Source organism: Spea bombifrons, chromosome 9 (assembly GCF_027358695.1).
Source record: "Spea bombifrons isolate aSpeBom1 chromosome 9, aSpeBom1.2.pri, whole genome shotgun sequence".
Lineage (NCBI taxonomy): Eukaryota > Metazoa > Chordata > Amphibia > Anura > Pelobatidae > Spea > Spea bombifrons.
This window is the reverse complement of record NC_071095.1, coordinates 42,268,002-42,283,315: the sequence shown is the minus strand read 5'-3', so window position 1 is coordinate 42,283,315 and position 15,314 is coordinate 42,268,002. Positions and strand designations below refer to the sequence as shown.

The following is a 15,314-nucleotide window of genomic DNA, read 5'->3' as shown; positions in this document are numbered from 1 at the left end:
TGAAAAGATATAATATATTTACAAAAAAGTGAGGGTGTACTCACTTTTGTGAGATACTGTATATGTGCAATAATGTGGGGTGTGATAACATGGTAATCAGGCCTGTGCTGGCCATGTGGCACGATGGGTTGGCCATTAGCACCACATACTTAACCTTACCCTTGTTGGAATGGGTTCAGCTGTGTGGGGGCACTGTGGGAGTACCTCATTTAGTGGCCGCTGGCTTACATCCCTGGAAACCTGCCCATCACCACCTAAAATGTACAGGTTACAACAGCAGAACCTCTCCTTTATGGAGTGAAGAAATAGAAACACATGTGAGACCCTCTGATCATTAATATATTTCCTCGTTATTCTGATCTATTACAGTGGTTGGACGGCTCTATTGATTTCGCAAAGGCATTTCACCAGCATTTGTCAAAGTATGTCCCTCGTATTTACTCTAACGAGATGCAGCCACAAGTGGAAAGGCAGGAAGAGCTGGCCCAGACCTCCATCCTTACCCCACTGGAGTGGTATCTCTTTGGAGAGGACCCCAAAGACTTTTTAGAGAAACTACGGCACAGCGAGGCCCCTCCACTCTGTGGCAAGGTGTTTAGAGGAGGGGAGACCACCTATTCTTGCAGGTTAGTGATCAACATCAAAGTTAAAAATGGGAAAGGTTAACATTGGGAGTTTGTGTTCAACAATCAGTTATAAATCATGAATGCATTTTGTTCTCATTAACACAGAAATCATTGCCATTACTAACAAAAGCTATTTCTCAGTAGTCAATTACCGTATTTGCTCGATTATAAGACGAGGTTTTTTTCAGAGCAAATGCTCTGAAAAATACCCCTCGTCTTATAATCGGGGTCGTCTTCTAATCAGACCTCAAATAGAGGTCTGATTAGGAGACTAAGATCCAGATCCCCCGCACCGCTGCAGGGGACCTGGATCCTCCTGTCGTCGCCCCCCCCACACACACACACACACTTACCGGTGCTTCCGGAGGTGAAGTTGGCAGCGGGGGTTTGTATGCGTCCGTCGCAAATACCTTCCCCGACTGTCAGAGATCAGAGTTCAAGAGTTCCTGATCTCTGACAGCCGGGGAAGGTATTTGCGACGGACGCATACAAACCCCCGCTGCCAACTCCACCTCCTTCCGGCTGCCGCGGAATGAGACGTCAACCCGCTGCCCCGGCAATACAGCAGGAAATTGGAAGCACCGGTAAGTAAGTGTGTGTGTGTGTGTGTGTGTGTGTGTGTGTGTGTGTAGGGCATTTCTGGAATGCCTTACACCCCTATATGCCACTCTGGCACTTAGGGGGTTAAAAGGCATATTATGGGGCAGAGTGGCATATAGGGAGGTATAAGGCATTTCAGGAGGCAGAGTGGCGTTAAGGGGGCATTTAATAGTGCACTCTGCCTCCTGGAATGCCTTATACCTCCCTATATGCCACTCTGCCCCATAATATGCATTTTAACCCCCTAAATGCCAGAATGGGATATAGGGGTATAAGGCATTTCTGGAGGCAGAGTGGCACATAGGGGGTCAAAAGGCATACCATGGGGCACAGTGGCATATAGAGGGTTAAAAGGCATATCATGGGCCACAGTGCCATATTGGTGTGGCAAGCCTGGGGGCAGATGTGCGTAACTGGGGGACAGGTTGGAAAATACAAGAAATAAAAACAAAAAATATATATTTTTCTCAATCATAGCTTTTATTAAAAAAAATAGTTTACATGAATTAACATTTACTGGTAAAACTTTTTTCCTTTAGGGTCGTCTTATATTCAGGCTTTTTCTTTTTTTCCTAAGTTAATATTCAGATTTTGGGGGGTCGTCTTATAATCAGGGTCGTCTTATAATCGAGCAAATACGGTATGTTTTAAATTCTAAATTAATTGCTGTTTTAAAAAAGTTTAATGTATTAGTAAACAATTAGATCCTATCCGTTCTTATAATCCGATGTATTAATCTAGTTACTAGAGATTATGTGTTTATTGCAGGGACTGTGCGATAGACCCAACCTGTGTGCTTTGTATGGATTGTTTCCAAAACAGCGTTCACAAGAATCACCGATACAAGGTAAAAACTGTGTTATAAGTTACATTTAATTGGGTTGTCCATACCAACATTGAGACTAACAGCAAAGGAAGTCGAAAATCTTTAGCAATTTCAGAGTTAGTTGCCATTGCAATAGGTGTGTGGAGATCCTAGGAGAAGAGGAACTACAGCAGAATGTATATATATTGCAGAGGACTTTTTGTTTTTAGATAAGGCAGTTATATACAATATGTGCTGGTAAGTGTATTACTTTAACGTAACTGTGATAGATAATTATTGGAATTAAAATAGACAATTGTAACGGAATATGTTACTGAAGCTACTGGGACTTCGTCATAACATACTGACATAGTCTCCAGGGAATGCAAAAGAATGTTCCTGCAGTTTGTTTCACATTTAGCATTCAGATCCCCAGAAGTGTGCTTTGTAAGTACAGCCCGGTGTGCGTTTTTTCAGATGCATTCTTCTCTGGGAGGTGGATTCTGTGACTGCGGCGACACAGAGGCTTGGAAAACTGGACCATACTGCAAGATTCATGAGCCAGGAACATCTGATCAGGTGATCTTTATACTGATATTTATTACCCTAAAATCATGAGTTATGTACACCCAAAGTTAGAAAGAGGTAAGGTTTTGAACAAACGTATCCACTCATCTAGTGTCCTTAAATGATCATGATGGATGTAAGTGTGATCAGATCAGATTTTAACAATATGAATATGTCTTTGCTATTGGGTGGTAACCTGCCATGTGGAAGGAGTTCTGAGAAGCATGGGCATCATGACAGATAGTAATGACTTCATAGCAGTACACAATGTAGTTAAACAATGGATTGTTGTTAAAATCCCTTCGGAAATATATAATTGATTCTGGACGTTAAAGCTAGAGAAGTTGTAGCAGCACAACTAGAAGAAATATCTTTAAGAGCTTTGCAATCCTAAATGTGGGTGAATTGATATTTTATTAATTATTAGAAATACTGTAAGAAGGGATCTTGGCTAATTAGCCCACATAGTAATTTTTCAGAAGGCAAATGAGATTCTCAATTGATTTCCTAAACACAGCAACTTCTAGATGATGCCCCATAAAGAAATATCCTTTGTACTTGTGGAATTTGTCAAACTAACTGCTGCATTTGTATTTTGTTAGCAGTCACTGTGTATGCAAACCTGGAAGGTCCTCTTACTAGGACATATCAAGTCACGGCAAGCAGACTTTGCAAATTGATAACCTACAGACATGATAAGTGTTTGCAGTCATAATTGGGTTGGTCCCCCAGAGCTTTCCCCTCCTGCTCCTAAAGGGAGTCGGGGAAGTGGAGGCTGTGTTGGGAGCTGGGGCTAGATGAGCACAGAGGAAAGTCAAAACTCCCATAAAAACTTAATATGGGACAGGGAGTGGGTGCAGCTGGGAGGGGAATAGCCCGTGGACGTATGATCAGATACACAGAGCCTTTTAGGTATGATGGCAGTCCATTTTATTTTTTTTGTTGTGATTAGTGCCAGGCCCACACTTAACTGTGGATTCCTCTGACATGCAGAATGCGGGCTTCCAGTTGCCTGAAGCGCTCTTGGCCCAGACGAGAAAGGTCTTCCCCTTGGTCATCCAATACATCGTTGACATGCTGATATGGGAGGAACAAAAGAGTCTTCCACGATATTTGGATACAGGGTAATATCTAACCCTACATTGTTTTTCCATATATATGTTGTTTATATAGGTTTTTGTATGTAACCCTTGTATAGCTAATTACAGCTAGTATACCTAGTACTGTTATGTATCTAAATCATTCCTAAAGTTTGCTAGGCGCACTAAATTAACATTTGGCACAACAACAAGTTGAAAAAAAGCTGAAAAGTTTATTAAACCTTCAGAGAAAAGGACCATTAATATTTTGTCCAAGTAGGGGCGTGGCTTGGATGGCTAAGGAGTAGGTCGCGTGATAGAGGAGCTCCTCCGATTTTATTCAATTTATACTACTTATTTGGCGTTTTTGGAACCTGGTGAATAATTTTCCGTTTCCACTCTACTTCTGCGATGTCGGTGCACAAGAACCGCTCGTCGTCTCAAAACCTACCTGGCTTTTTTGAGCCAAAACCGAAGAGGAAAACGGCTTCCCGCGCTTTGGCCTCTGCTCGTGAGGGTGAGGGGGAGGAGGAGACCACGTTGTTTCCAGACACTGCTGAACCGCCGACTTCGCCGTCTCCTTCTACTGATGACCCTGAAAATCAGATTGTCACTATCACAACGATGAAGCTTTTATTGGAAGACATGAGACACAAGTTTCGTCAAGATATTGAGACCACCTTCGCTGCCGTCCAAAAGGACCTACACGATTTGGGAGAACGCACACACCACCTGGAAGACAAAATGGAGGACTTCTCCACTGCCCACAACACGGTGGTTGATGTTTGCGATTCACTTCAATCAGAAGTGGACTCTCTACGACTCAAATTGAGCGATTTGGAAGACCGATCGCGTAGAAATAATATCCGCATTCGAGGTATTTCGGAAGATGTTTCGCCGGACAACTTACGTTCGTATGTCACTTCTCTCATACGAGCTTTGCTGAATTTCCCAAGCTCGGAAGAGGTTTGCATTGACCGTATTCACCGTCTACCACGACCTGCCTCGCTGAAAGGCTCTCCCCCCCGTGATGTGATTCTCCGTGTTCATTACTATGAAATCAAAGGGAGGTTTATGTCGAAGGTGAGGCTCAACTCCGATGTTCCTGAACAATATCATCACTTACAGTTTTTTAATGACCTCTCTCAATATACCTTACAACAAAGGAAATCCTTCTCTGAGATCACAGCTGTTTTACGATCCCACAAGATTTCCTATAAATGGGGTTTCCCCACTCGCCTTTTACTCACTAAGGGCGGGGCTTCGCATTCGGTTCGGTCCCCTAAAGAAGGTGCAAAATTGTTATCAGAATGGGGCTTGGATGTGTTGCACCCGAATCTACCACCCACGATGCCGGCGGCTCGATCCTCTTCATCCTCGCCTAAGCGGTTGGCTAGGGAATGGTCTACACCGTCTTCTAAGCGTCTGGTTTCATAGATGTACCTACCTCGCATCTCTTCGCATCTACACGACAACGGATCACTAGCACCCTCCATTGTTTTTTTTTGTTTGTTTTTTTCTTTGTTTTTTTTTTTCATTTCGGCACATATTTTCCTGTCTCCACGGTTGGCTGTCGACTTCTACCTTGCTAGCTCTAGGTGATTATGTTCCTCCGGCTGCCTGGGACTTTTGCGCAACGAAGACACTTCTCGACTGCTTGAGTCTGCTACCGTCTCATGCCTACACTCGTTTTACGCTCAGGTTGACTGTGTTCCTGTGGATACCTGGACCGTAACGGTGGCACGTCTCGTCATATGAGTGAGATATTGTGACCTTTTCTTGTGCCGTTTACTTGTTTTTGTTTTAATTTTCTTTTATCTGCCTGTTTTTTTTGTGTTTTGTATTCTACTACTTCTCTCACACTGGTCATCTTTGCTATATATACCTGGGAGTCTCTCCTGCTTCTTTCTCTCGTTGAGGGACTCCAGAGGGAGTGGGGCACTATTTGCCATTCTCTTCTGGGCCGCTAATTACTCCAGGCCCAATGCACACATATACGCACACATATATATACAAACTACATTTTTTTTTTTTTTCTTCTCAGACTTCCATACACCATGGTTCATTCCTTTTCACGACATTTCATTTCTCACACTACTTATACTGGGGGGCTCCTCCGTCACACCCTTTTCTTCTCAGGTAGATCTCTTTTCTCATCCCCTGTGTGCCTGACCCACAGGGCTTTCTGTCTACCACCCCCTTCTGCGGCTTCCAGCTCGTTGGACCACAAGTTTCGGACCTTTGTTCTATTCATAATGTTTTGGTTTCAACGTTATTATTGTTATGGCTTGGATCAAATGTCGGGCACCAGTTATGGTGCTCTTTCCATGCAATGTCGGCCTTCCGCTATCTGGTATGATTATAACTATTTCCTGGATATTATGACCCACTATGTCTCCGTCTTTGATTTTATTTTCCTTATTGTGTGCTGGGTTTTTTTTGTATAGAGACCGGGCGCGCTGTTCTTTTCTTACTGTCCTTGGTGGTCTTCCTTGGGGGTCTCCGTTGTTCTACACTACTTGCGGATTGTACAGCTCCCTTTTTCTTTTTTCCTAGTTTTAATTTATGGCGACCATTAAATTACTGTCCCTCGATGCGAATGGGCTTAATACACCATACAAACGTAGGATGCTGTACTCAGAAGCTAAAAAAGCTAACGCTCACATTTTATGCATCCAAGAAACACATTTTAAACACTCTAAGCCCCCGAGTTGTTTTCTAAAAGATTTCCCGTGGCAATTTCATTCGATGGCCACAACATGTAAGGCGGGAGTTTCTATTTTTCTATCCAAGCACCTTTCATTCCAGCTTATCAAAAAACGGTTGACCCCCAGGGTAGATTTCTGATTATTACTTGCATTATTAATTCCACAGAATATACCTTGGTCTCCTTCTACACACCAAACACTTCACAATTACACTTTGTCACAAAGTTACTGTCCAAGATTGACCGCCTTAAGAGAGGCCGTCTGATTATGTGCGGCGACCTTAATGCCCTCCTAGACCCGTTATTAGACACTTCTACTACTTTTAGGGGCAGTTATGGTAAAAGGGTGAAATCTCTGGCTTCTTCTCTTACTAAGTTGTTTCACTCCTTTCAACTGTATGATGCGTGGCGCCTCCATCATCCTTTGGACCGGGATTATTCCTTCTTTTCGGCAATGCACAAATCCTACACGAGAATTGACCTTATTTTAGTTGACAAACTTACACTCCAACTGGTTCGGGACTGCTCTATCGGTGTTATCAATTGGTCAGATCATGCGCCTGTGATTTTGACGTTGCAGGTCGCTCATTCTTTTATTGGTAAGGGATCTTGGCGCCTCAATAACTCCATACTCTCTGATGAGTCGTTAAAGGCTCAGGTCCAATCACATTTAGCTTTATAATTTCAGGAAAACCAAGACCCACATACTTCGATAGAAACGTTATGGAATGCCCATAAGGCGGTCATTAGAGGTAAATTTATCAGTATCGCTTCCCATTTAAAGAAACAAAAAGCACACGCCACCGATAAAGATTCCTTGCTTTTGCGACTTTATGACCTTGAAACCCTTAATAAACAAAACCCCTCCGACCAGGTGCTTGCTGACATCGCTTCGGTTAAGCTCCAACTCTCCACGATTCAGGCTGAACTTACATCCCAGATGCTATTGCGCTTGCGCCAACGCTTCTACTCCAAGGGCAACAAAGCTGACTCTATGTTGGCAAACAAGCTTCAACACTCGGCGACCCTCTAATGGACTCCCACTTAAAAACCCTTCCCATATTGCTGATAGGTTTGCCAATTTTTATTCCTCCTTATATAACCTTCGGGATGATCCCTCTACTCCTCAACCCACGGTTGAATCTATTAATACATACCTTTCCTCCGTATCTTTGCCCACTCTTACTACAGAGATGATCTCTCAATTGGAGCTAGATGAACTTCATTCCACAGTTCGTATGTTGAAGAAAAATTCGGCTCCGGGTCCTGATGGCTTAACGTGTTATTATTATAAAACTTTTTTCTCAGTATTGGGCCCGCACCTCCTGTCCCTTTTTCAATCCTTTATGTCTAAGGGTCATATCCCTTCCGAAAACTTATATGCCCATATCGTCACAATCCCTAAGCCGGGAAAACCTACTGATAAATGTGAACATTTTCGTCCGATTTCATTGTTAAATAATGATGTCAAACTCTACGCCAAAATTATTGCTAATAGGCTTTCTTTAATACTCCCTCCCCTTCTTCATTCGGACCAGGTTGGTTTTGTATGCCATAGACAGGCAAATGACAACACCCGTAAATTTATTAATGTTCTATGGAAAGCTTCTCATGATAAGATCCCGAGTGTTTTATTATCTTTTGACGCGGAAAAGGCTTTCAACCGTCTCCATTGGCTGTTTTTATCGTCGGTCCTTTCCAAATTTGCTTTTCCACCTTTCTTAATTCGTTCAATTATGGCTCTATATTCCTCTCCCTCGGCCTCGGTCTCTTTTTCGGGTTTTATTTCTTCCCCATTTTCTATTTCTAACGGGACGCGCCAGGGTTGCCCACTCTCTCCACTCCTTTACACCTTAGCGCTGGAGCCTTTGGCTCAGCGTATTCGTTCAGATCCACAGATTTCAGGCTTTCCCTCTACAGAGGGCAAGGTCATTACTCTAGGGCTCTTTGCAGATGATATTTTGGCCTCAATCACAAATCCTTCCACCTCCCTTCCGGCGTTGCTTCACCAATTTTAAGCAATATGCTGCAATCTCGTATAATACAATCAACGTACACAAAACTCATGCGATGTCTCTTAACTTACACAACCAGTTGCATGGGCGTAGGAACCCCTAAAAATCTGGGGGGGGACAGCATTTCCCCCCATCAGATCCCCACTTTCTCACACTATCTACCCCCTCTCCCCCCTCTCACACTTTCTTACTATCCACCCCCCTCCCTACCCTCCCTTCTCACTAGCTACCCTCTCCCTACCCTCCCTTCTCACTAGCTACCCTCTCCCTATCGCCCCCTTCTCACTAGCTACCCTCTCCCTACCACCCCTTCACACTAGCTACCCTCTCCCTACCCCCCCTTCTCACTGTCTACCCCAGGGGTGTCCAAGTTTTTTCTGCAGTGGGCCACTTCATCAGAATTGTATACGTGCGCGGGCCGCACTCATTTTTCACTGTGAGAAAATATGGCCTTTAATAAAATATGCAGATTAAAATAAAGTAAATAACACAAAACCTTTACTTTTCCTCTCACTGATTTCTGGGCCTAGAAAGTTTTGTGACTACAAATTCAGGACTCAGGATAATTAAAAATGAAATAGTTCTATGTATTCTAGGGATGCACCAAAATGAAAATTCTGGACCAAAACATTCACGGTTCACTTAGCCAAAACCGAAAATGACCCCCCACCTTTAAAAATAATAATAAAAACTCACATTTTTAATAAAAGTAGATAACACACCACAGTTGGACAAAAAAATTAGCAATATGACTTGGCATGATAGGAGTGTGATTGCTAACAGCAATCACAGTCCCATCATGCCTAGGTTCCAGCATTTACACATCCAACCAGTAAATGCTGTAACCTAGGCATGATGGGACTGTGATTGCTGTTAGCAATCACACTCCTATCATGCCAAGTTAGCCAGTACATGCTGGTACAGGGTGGCTGTAAGTGATGTGCAGACCCCATACTGCTGGCAGCAATCACAGTCCCATCATGCCTAGGTTCCAGCACTTACACATCCAACCAGTAAATGCTGTAACCTAGGCATGATGGAACTGTGATTGCTGTTAGCAATCACACTCCTATCATGCCAAGTCATGCTGGTACAGGGTGGCTGTAAGTGATGTGCAGACCCCATACTGCTGGCAGCATCAATACACAAGGGGGGCAGCTAGCTATGTTTCAGCATGTACTGGCTGACTTGGCATGATAGGAGTGTGATTGCTAACAGCAATCACAGTCCCATCTTGCCTAGGTTCCAGCACTTACACATCCAACCAGTAAATGCTGTAACCTAGGCATGATGGGACTGTGATTGCTGTTAGCAATCACACTCCTATCATGCCAAGTCAGCCAGTACATGCTGGTACAGGGTGGCTGTAAGTGATGTGCAGACCCCATACTGCTGGCAGCATCAATACACAAGGGGGGCAGCTAGCTATGTTTCAGCATGATTGCTAACATCAATCACAGTCCAATCATGCCTAGGTTCCAGCACTTACACATCCATTCTATCACACACACACACTCATTCATTCATATACTCATTCATTCACAGATTCATTCCCTCAATCACGCACACTCATTCAAACACCTTCCCCACCCCCTTACCTGCACTGCAGCTCCTCGATCCCGCTCACAGTCTTCAGCAGAGGGCGCGGCCTCCCTCTGCGTTCTCTGGTACTGCACAGAGGATGTGATGTAATGTCATGTGAACTCTGCTGGGTTCCGGTTACTCTGTGCAGTACAGAAGACCCTGCCACAGGTAAGTAGCAGGGCTTGAGGTGCGGACCGCGTAGGATCGGTTGCCCTTGCCCTGGGGGGGATTTCTTAATTATCGGTCCCCCCCCGCATGAGTTACTGGGGGGGATCTGTCCCCCCGTCCCCCCCCCCGGTTCCTACGCCCATGACCAGTTGTCTGCCTCGCTTCAACTTTTGTATGCCTTTGACTGGAGGAAAGATTATCTTTCCTATCTAGGCGTTAAGTTACATCGCACTATAGCTAAATTACATGATTTCAATGTTCGGTCTCTCTGGAAACAAATTCTTCTCGACCTTCAGAAGTGGCGGTCTTTTGACCTCTCATGGCTTGGCCGTATATCTTCAGTAAAAATGGTGGTTTTACCGAAACTATTATACGTCTTTAGGGCAGTCCCGACCAGTATTCCCCATTCATTTTTATTCCACATACAAACGACCTTGGACTCTTTTATCAATGTCAAGGGCAGGTCGCGCATTTCTAGATGTGCTTTCTATTCCCCTAGGTTTAAGGGAGGTTTGGGGGCCCCGGACATTCGGACTTACCATCGTGCCACTATCCTTTCTCAGGCAATTTTGTTCCATTATAGTGCAAACCTTCCTCAGTGGGTCACGCAGGAGAATTGCCTTGTTCGCCCCTACTCGGTTTCCCAATTATTGTGGCTTAAACCACGTTTTCGGCCGAAATTATTTCCACTCCCTCCCACAACGCTTTGCTCGTTCCAGATATGGTCTGAATTAGCTAGACGCCGACCTTCTCTATTTCACATTACTAGGGCTACCCCGCTTACTTCCCTAGAACTCCTGATCCCAGAACTGCGACTTCATTGTTGGCAAAGTAAGATGCTCCTGAGGGTGGGTGACCTTTATGATAAGGGCTCTCTGCGATCGTTCTCTGATGTCAGCTCTGCTTATGTGATACCTAACTCTGAATTTTATAAATTCCTGCAAATACGGCACTTCCTGCTCTCACATTCCCCCTCATACATTCTTTCTGACGACCCTATTGTTCATATGTGCACCAAAACCTCCTCCTTTAGTGGCATGATTTCTCAGTGCTATGTTTCCCTGTTGATGCGTCTTTGGGAAAATAAACTCCCCCATATGTTAGCTTGGGAACGTGATTTGCAATCTACCTTTTCCCTTGAAACTTGGTTAGATTCCGAAGAATCCATGCGGGATGTCTCTCATTGTTTTAACCATATTGAGCTCCAAAAGAAACTGGCGTGTAGGTGGTATCTCACTCCGCAAAGGTTGGCCCATATGTTCCCCTCTTGCTCTCCTCTATGCTGGAAAGGTTGTCCAGATGTTGGATCCATGCTGCACGTCTGGTGGTCTTGTCCCCCTATTTATGAGCTCTGGGGGAAGGTATTTCATATACTTGAGTCTGAATTACATTTTCCTCTCCCTCGCACCCCGCAGTTGGCACTACTTCACATGTTTCCGGATGATACTCCCTCGCATGTTCGGAAATTAGTTATTCATTTTTTTTTGTCTGTTAAATTATCAATTGCTCGGAACTGGAAATCGCCTGCGCTTCCTCGCCTTTCTGATGTCCTACACCATCTTGACCATATCCATGTTCTGGAACGTATGTCTTTCCAAAATGACCAAATGTTACCTTTGTTCATGAAAATTTGGGCTCCCTGGCCCCAAATTCGTCTCTCGCCCTTGTGGCAAGCTTGAGGGGATTGGTGTCTATTGATGTGTTGCGCCCGGTCTCTACTTACCTTACAATGTATTATTCTTTTTTTTTATGTGATTATTGGACGGCTCTCTATTATACCTGACTATAGCTATCTTTGATGTACCACTTTGCCTGACTGGATCCCTATAAGTCCTTGCCTGTTTTTTTTTTTTCTTTTTTCTTTGTTACAAAGTGTTTCGAAGCCAAGGTTGTTTTCCATCATCAACGCTTTCTAGTACTGCGTAAATGGTCGAGTATCTTCTGTTTTGAGGGGCTGCCGTGTGCATCCTTTCTCGTTTTTATATTCCTATTGACTTCTCCTAGCTCACTACTGAGTTTTGTGTGTACTAGATGTCGCTATGTTTATTTTATCTACGCATGTACGTGTCATGTTACCCTGTACATTTTCTAAACTCAAGGATATTGCTCTACGTGACCGCTTTGATGTGAAAGCTTGTTCTTTTGTACTTGTACAATGTATTGGAAACGATTAAAAAAAAAATGTTGAAAATAAAGAAAACATTTAAATTTAAAAAAAATATTTTGTCCAAGTAAAATAGCACATTTAATTGTCATCTGTTGGTGTATTGTTGGCAGAACACAACCTTCTTAATGCTCTTAATGGAGCAACAATATATTAGTATAAGCAGATGAGCACACACTGGGCCCTTGAAATATGTTGGTCCACTAAAACTTGCTACAATCTCCTAAAAGGGCTACCTTGAATTTTTTTTTTATATTAGCCAACCAAATCATGCTTTTGTATTGCAGCCCAAAGAAGTTGGATCACCACTACTGTGTGCTGTTCAGTGATGAGCATCATTCCTACGATCACTTTATCTACAGCTTGCAGAGATCCTTGGGCTGTGATCTGAAAGAAGCACAGACATTAATCAGTGCTGCAGAGAGGGAGGTCAGTAATATCAATGGTGGCAGTGATACCCCTCATATTTGCTTGGGATGATTATTTTTGGTATTATAAAATGTCCTTAACTTTCTAAGATGGAAGGGGGTCATTTCAATGGAAATGCAGTCCCTTCAGCTCAATTATGCCTTATACAAAGAAGAGGCATACTGCAGCATCCAAATATAGTATACTCACGTGTACCTACAACCTACACCAATCAGTCATAACATTATGACCACCTGCCTAATATTGTGTAGGTCCCCCTTTTGTCACCAAAACAGCCCTGACCCGTCGAGGTCGACTCCACTAGACCTCTGAAGGTGTGCTGTGGTATCTTTCACCAAGACGTTAGCAGCAGATCCTTTAAGTCCTGTAAGGAAGTGGGGCCTCCATGAATGCATCCTGGTGCCATGTGTTCTCCAGGTAAGCGACACGCCTGGTAATCCATGTGATGTAAAAGAAAACGTGATTCATCAGACCTTCTTCCATAGCTCCACGGTCCAGTTCTTATGCTCACGTGCCCATTGTAGGCCCTTTCAGCAATGGAAAGGTATCGGCATGGACTGACTGGTCTGCAGCTACGCAGCCCCATACACGATGCACTGTGTGTTCTGACACCTTTTTTATGACAACCAGCATTAACTTTTTTAGCAATTTGAGCTACAGTAGCTGGTCTGTTTGAATCGACCACAGGGTCAGCCTTCGCCCCCCACGTGCTTCAATAAGCCTTGGCTGCCTGTGACCCTGTCGCCGGTTCACCGCTTTGCCTTCCTTGGACCACTAACCAGCACCTGTCAGTGCTCATAATGTTATGGTTGATCGGTGTATATGCTTATAGCTTCTCTTGGTTGACTGTGGCTAATCACCAGGGAACTGACTGTATTTGTCTTGGTTTCCTTTGCACCACAGATGGTCCACTTTGGCATCACTGAATGAGTTATATTGCAAACATGTATGTTTTGGGTTTTAGTGTTCTTTGTCAGTCTGGCATAGCTGTTCTCTGCAGGAAACTCAGAGCAAGGTGTCCGCATTGTGACTTCTTTATGACCTACTGAGTAGTGATGTCCGGATCATGAACGAATCGTTCATTTGATCCGGTTCTTTTTAGTGATCCGGATGAATCGGTTCACTAGACTGAACGATTCATTTGTAGCGGTTCAGTCTGTGAATCATGCAGCTGTAACCTGATCCTAGAGCTGTGAGTCATCTGCAGAGCGCTCAGACACAGACTCTGGGGTCAGGTTACAGCTCATTAATTCACACAGGAACGATGACTCATAGAGTCAGAGAGTCGTTCAAAGAGTCGAATGATCCGAAGAGTCGAATGATCCGAAGAGTCGAATGATCCGAAGAGTCGAATGATCCGAAGAGTCGAATGATCCGAAGAGTCGAATGATCCGAAGAGTCGAATGATTCGAATCTTACAGGGATCCGGATCTTACAGAGATTCGAATCATTCAGAGAATATTACTGATACCATACTTTTATAAATAAATACTTTAATAATGTTCACACTGCCCCCAGGATTTAGATTCCCCTGAGTTTGCCCCCATTTACCTATTACTACACCTACAGTTAACTTTATTAAATTATTTAAATTAACCCTCAGTCATCAGCATAAAATTAACCCTTATACCCCATCAACCATAACTGCCCCTGAAATTAACCGTAAAAGTCCCATTAACCATAACGGCCCCTGAAATTAACCCTAAAGACCCCATTAACCATAACGGCCCCTGAAATTAACCCTAAATACTCCATTAACCATAACTGCCCCTAAATTAATTGCATATACTCCAGATAAATTACCTAATAAATTGGTATGGTTGATGGGGTCTTTAGTGTTAATTTAGGGGCAGTTATGCTTAATGGGGTGTTTAGTGTTAATTTAGGGGCAGTTATGCTTAATGGGGTGTTTAGGGATAATTTAGGGGCAGTTATGCTTAATGGGGTCTTTAGTGTTAATTTAGGGGCAGTTATGCTTAATGAGGTGTTTAGGGTTAATATTGGGGTAGTTATGCTTAATCGGGTCTTTAGTGTTAATTTAGGGGCAGTTATGCTTAATGAGGTGTTTAGGGTTAATTTGGGGGCAGTTATGCTTAACGGGGTGTTTAGGGTTAATTTAGGGGCAGTTATGCTTAATGGGGTGTTTAGGGTTAATTTAGGGGCAGTTATGCTTAATGGGGTGTTTAGGGTTAATTTGGGGGCAGTTATGGTTAATGGGGTGTTAAGGGTTAATTTTAGGGGCAGTCATGGTTGATGGGGTGTTAAGGGTTAATTTTAGGGGCAGTCATGGTTGATGGGGTGTTTAGGGTTAATTTAATGGTGAGGGTTAATTTAATAAAGTTAGCTTAAGGTGCAGTTGCAGGTAAATCGGAATGTAAATCCTGGGAGCAGTGATTATTAATGTATTTATTTATAACAGTATGGTGATATTCTCTGAATGATTAGAATTCCAATGAAGGCAGAGAGTCGTTCAAAGATCCGGATCTTACAATGATCCGGATCACTGTAAGATTCGGATCCCTGTAAGATCCGAATCTTTGAACGACTCTCTGCCTTCATTGACATCACTG

The 15,314-nt window shown here is 43.5% G+C and overlaps 1 protein-coding gene across 3 annotated transcripts in view; it reads left to right on the top strand.

The window, feature by feature from the left end:
* The window catches only part of UBR1 (ubiquitin protein ligase E3 component n-recognin 1), a 67,179-nt gene that overhangs the window by 11,818 nt on the left and 40,047 nt on the right, over nt 1–15,314 (top strand). For all 3 annotated transcript variants that reach the window (XM_053475273.1, XM_053475270.1, XM_053475272.1), the window contains exons 2-6: nt 370–626; nt 1,995–2,073; nt 2,509–2,610; nt 3,592–3,722; nt 12,603–12,744. In XM_053475273.1, coding sequence (XP_053331248.1) covers nt 370–626; nt 1,995–2,073; nt 2,509–2,610; nt 3,592–3,722; nt 12,603–12,744 — 711 coding nt within the window. The remainder of the gene's footprint in view (nt 1–369; nt 627–1,994; nt 2,074–2,508; nt 2,611–3,591; nt 3,723–12,602; nt 12,745–15,314) is intronic.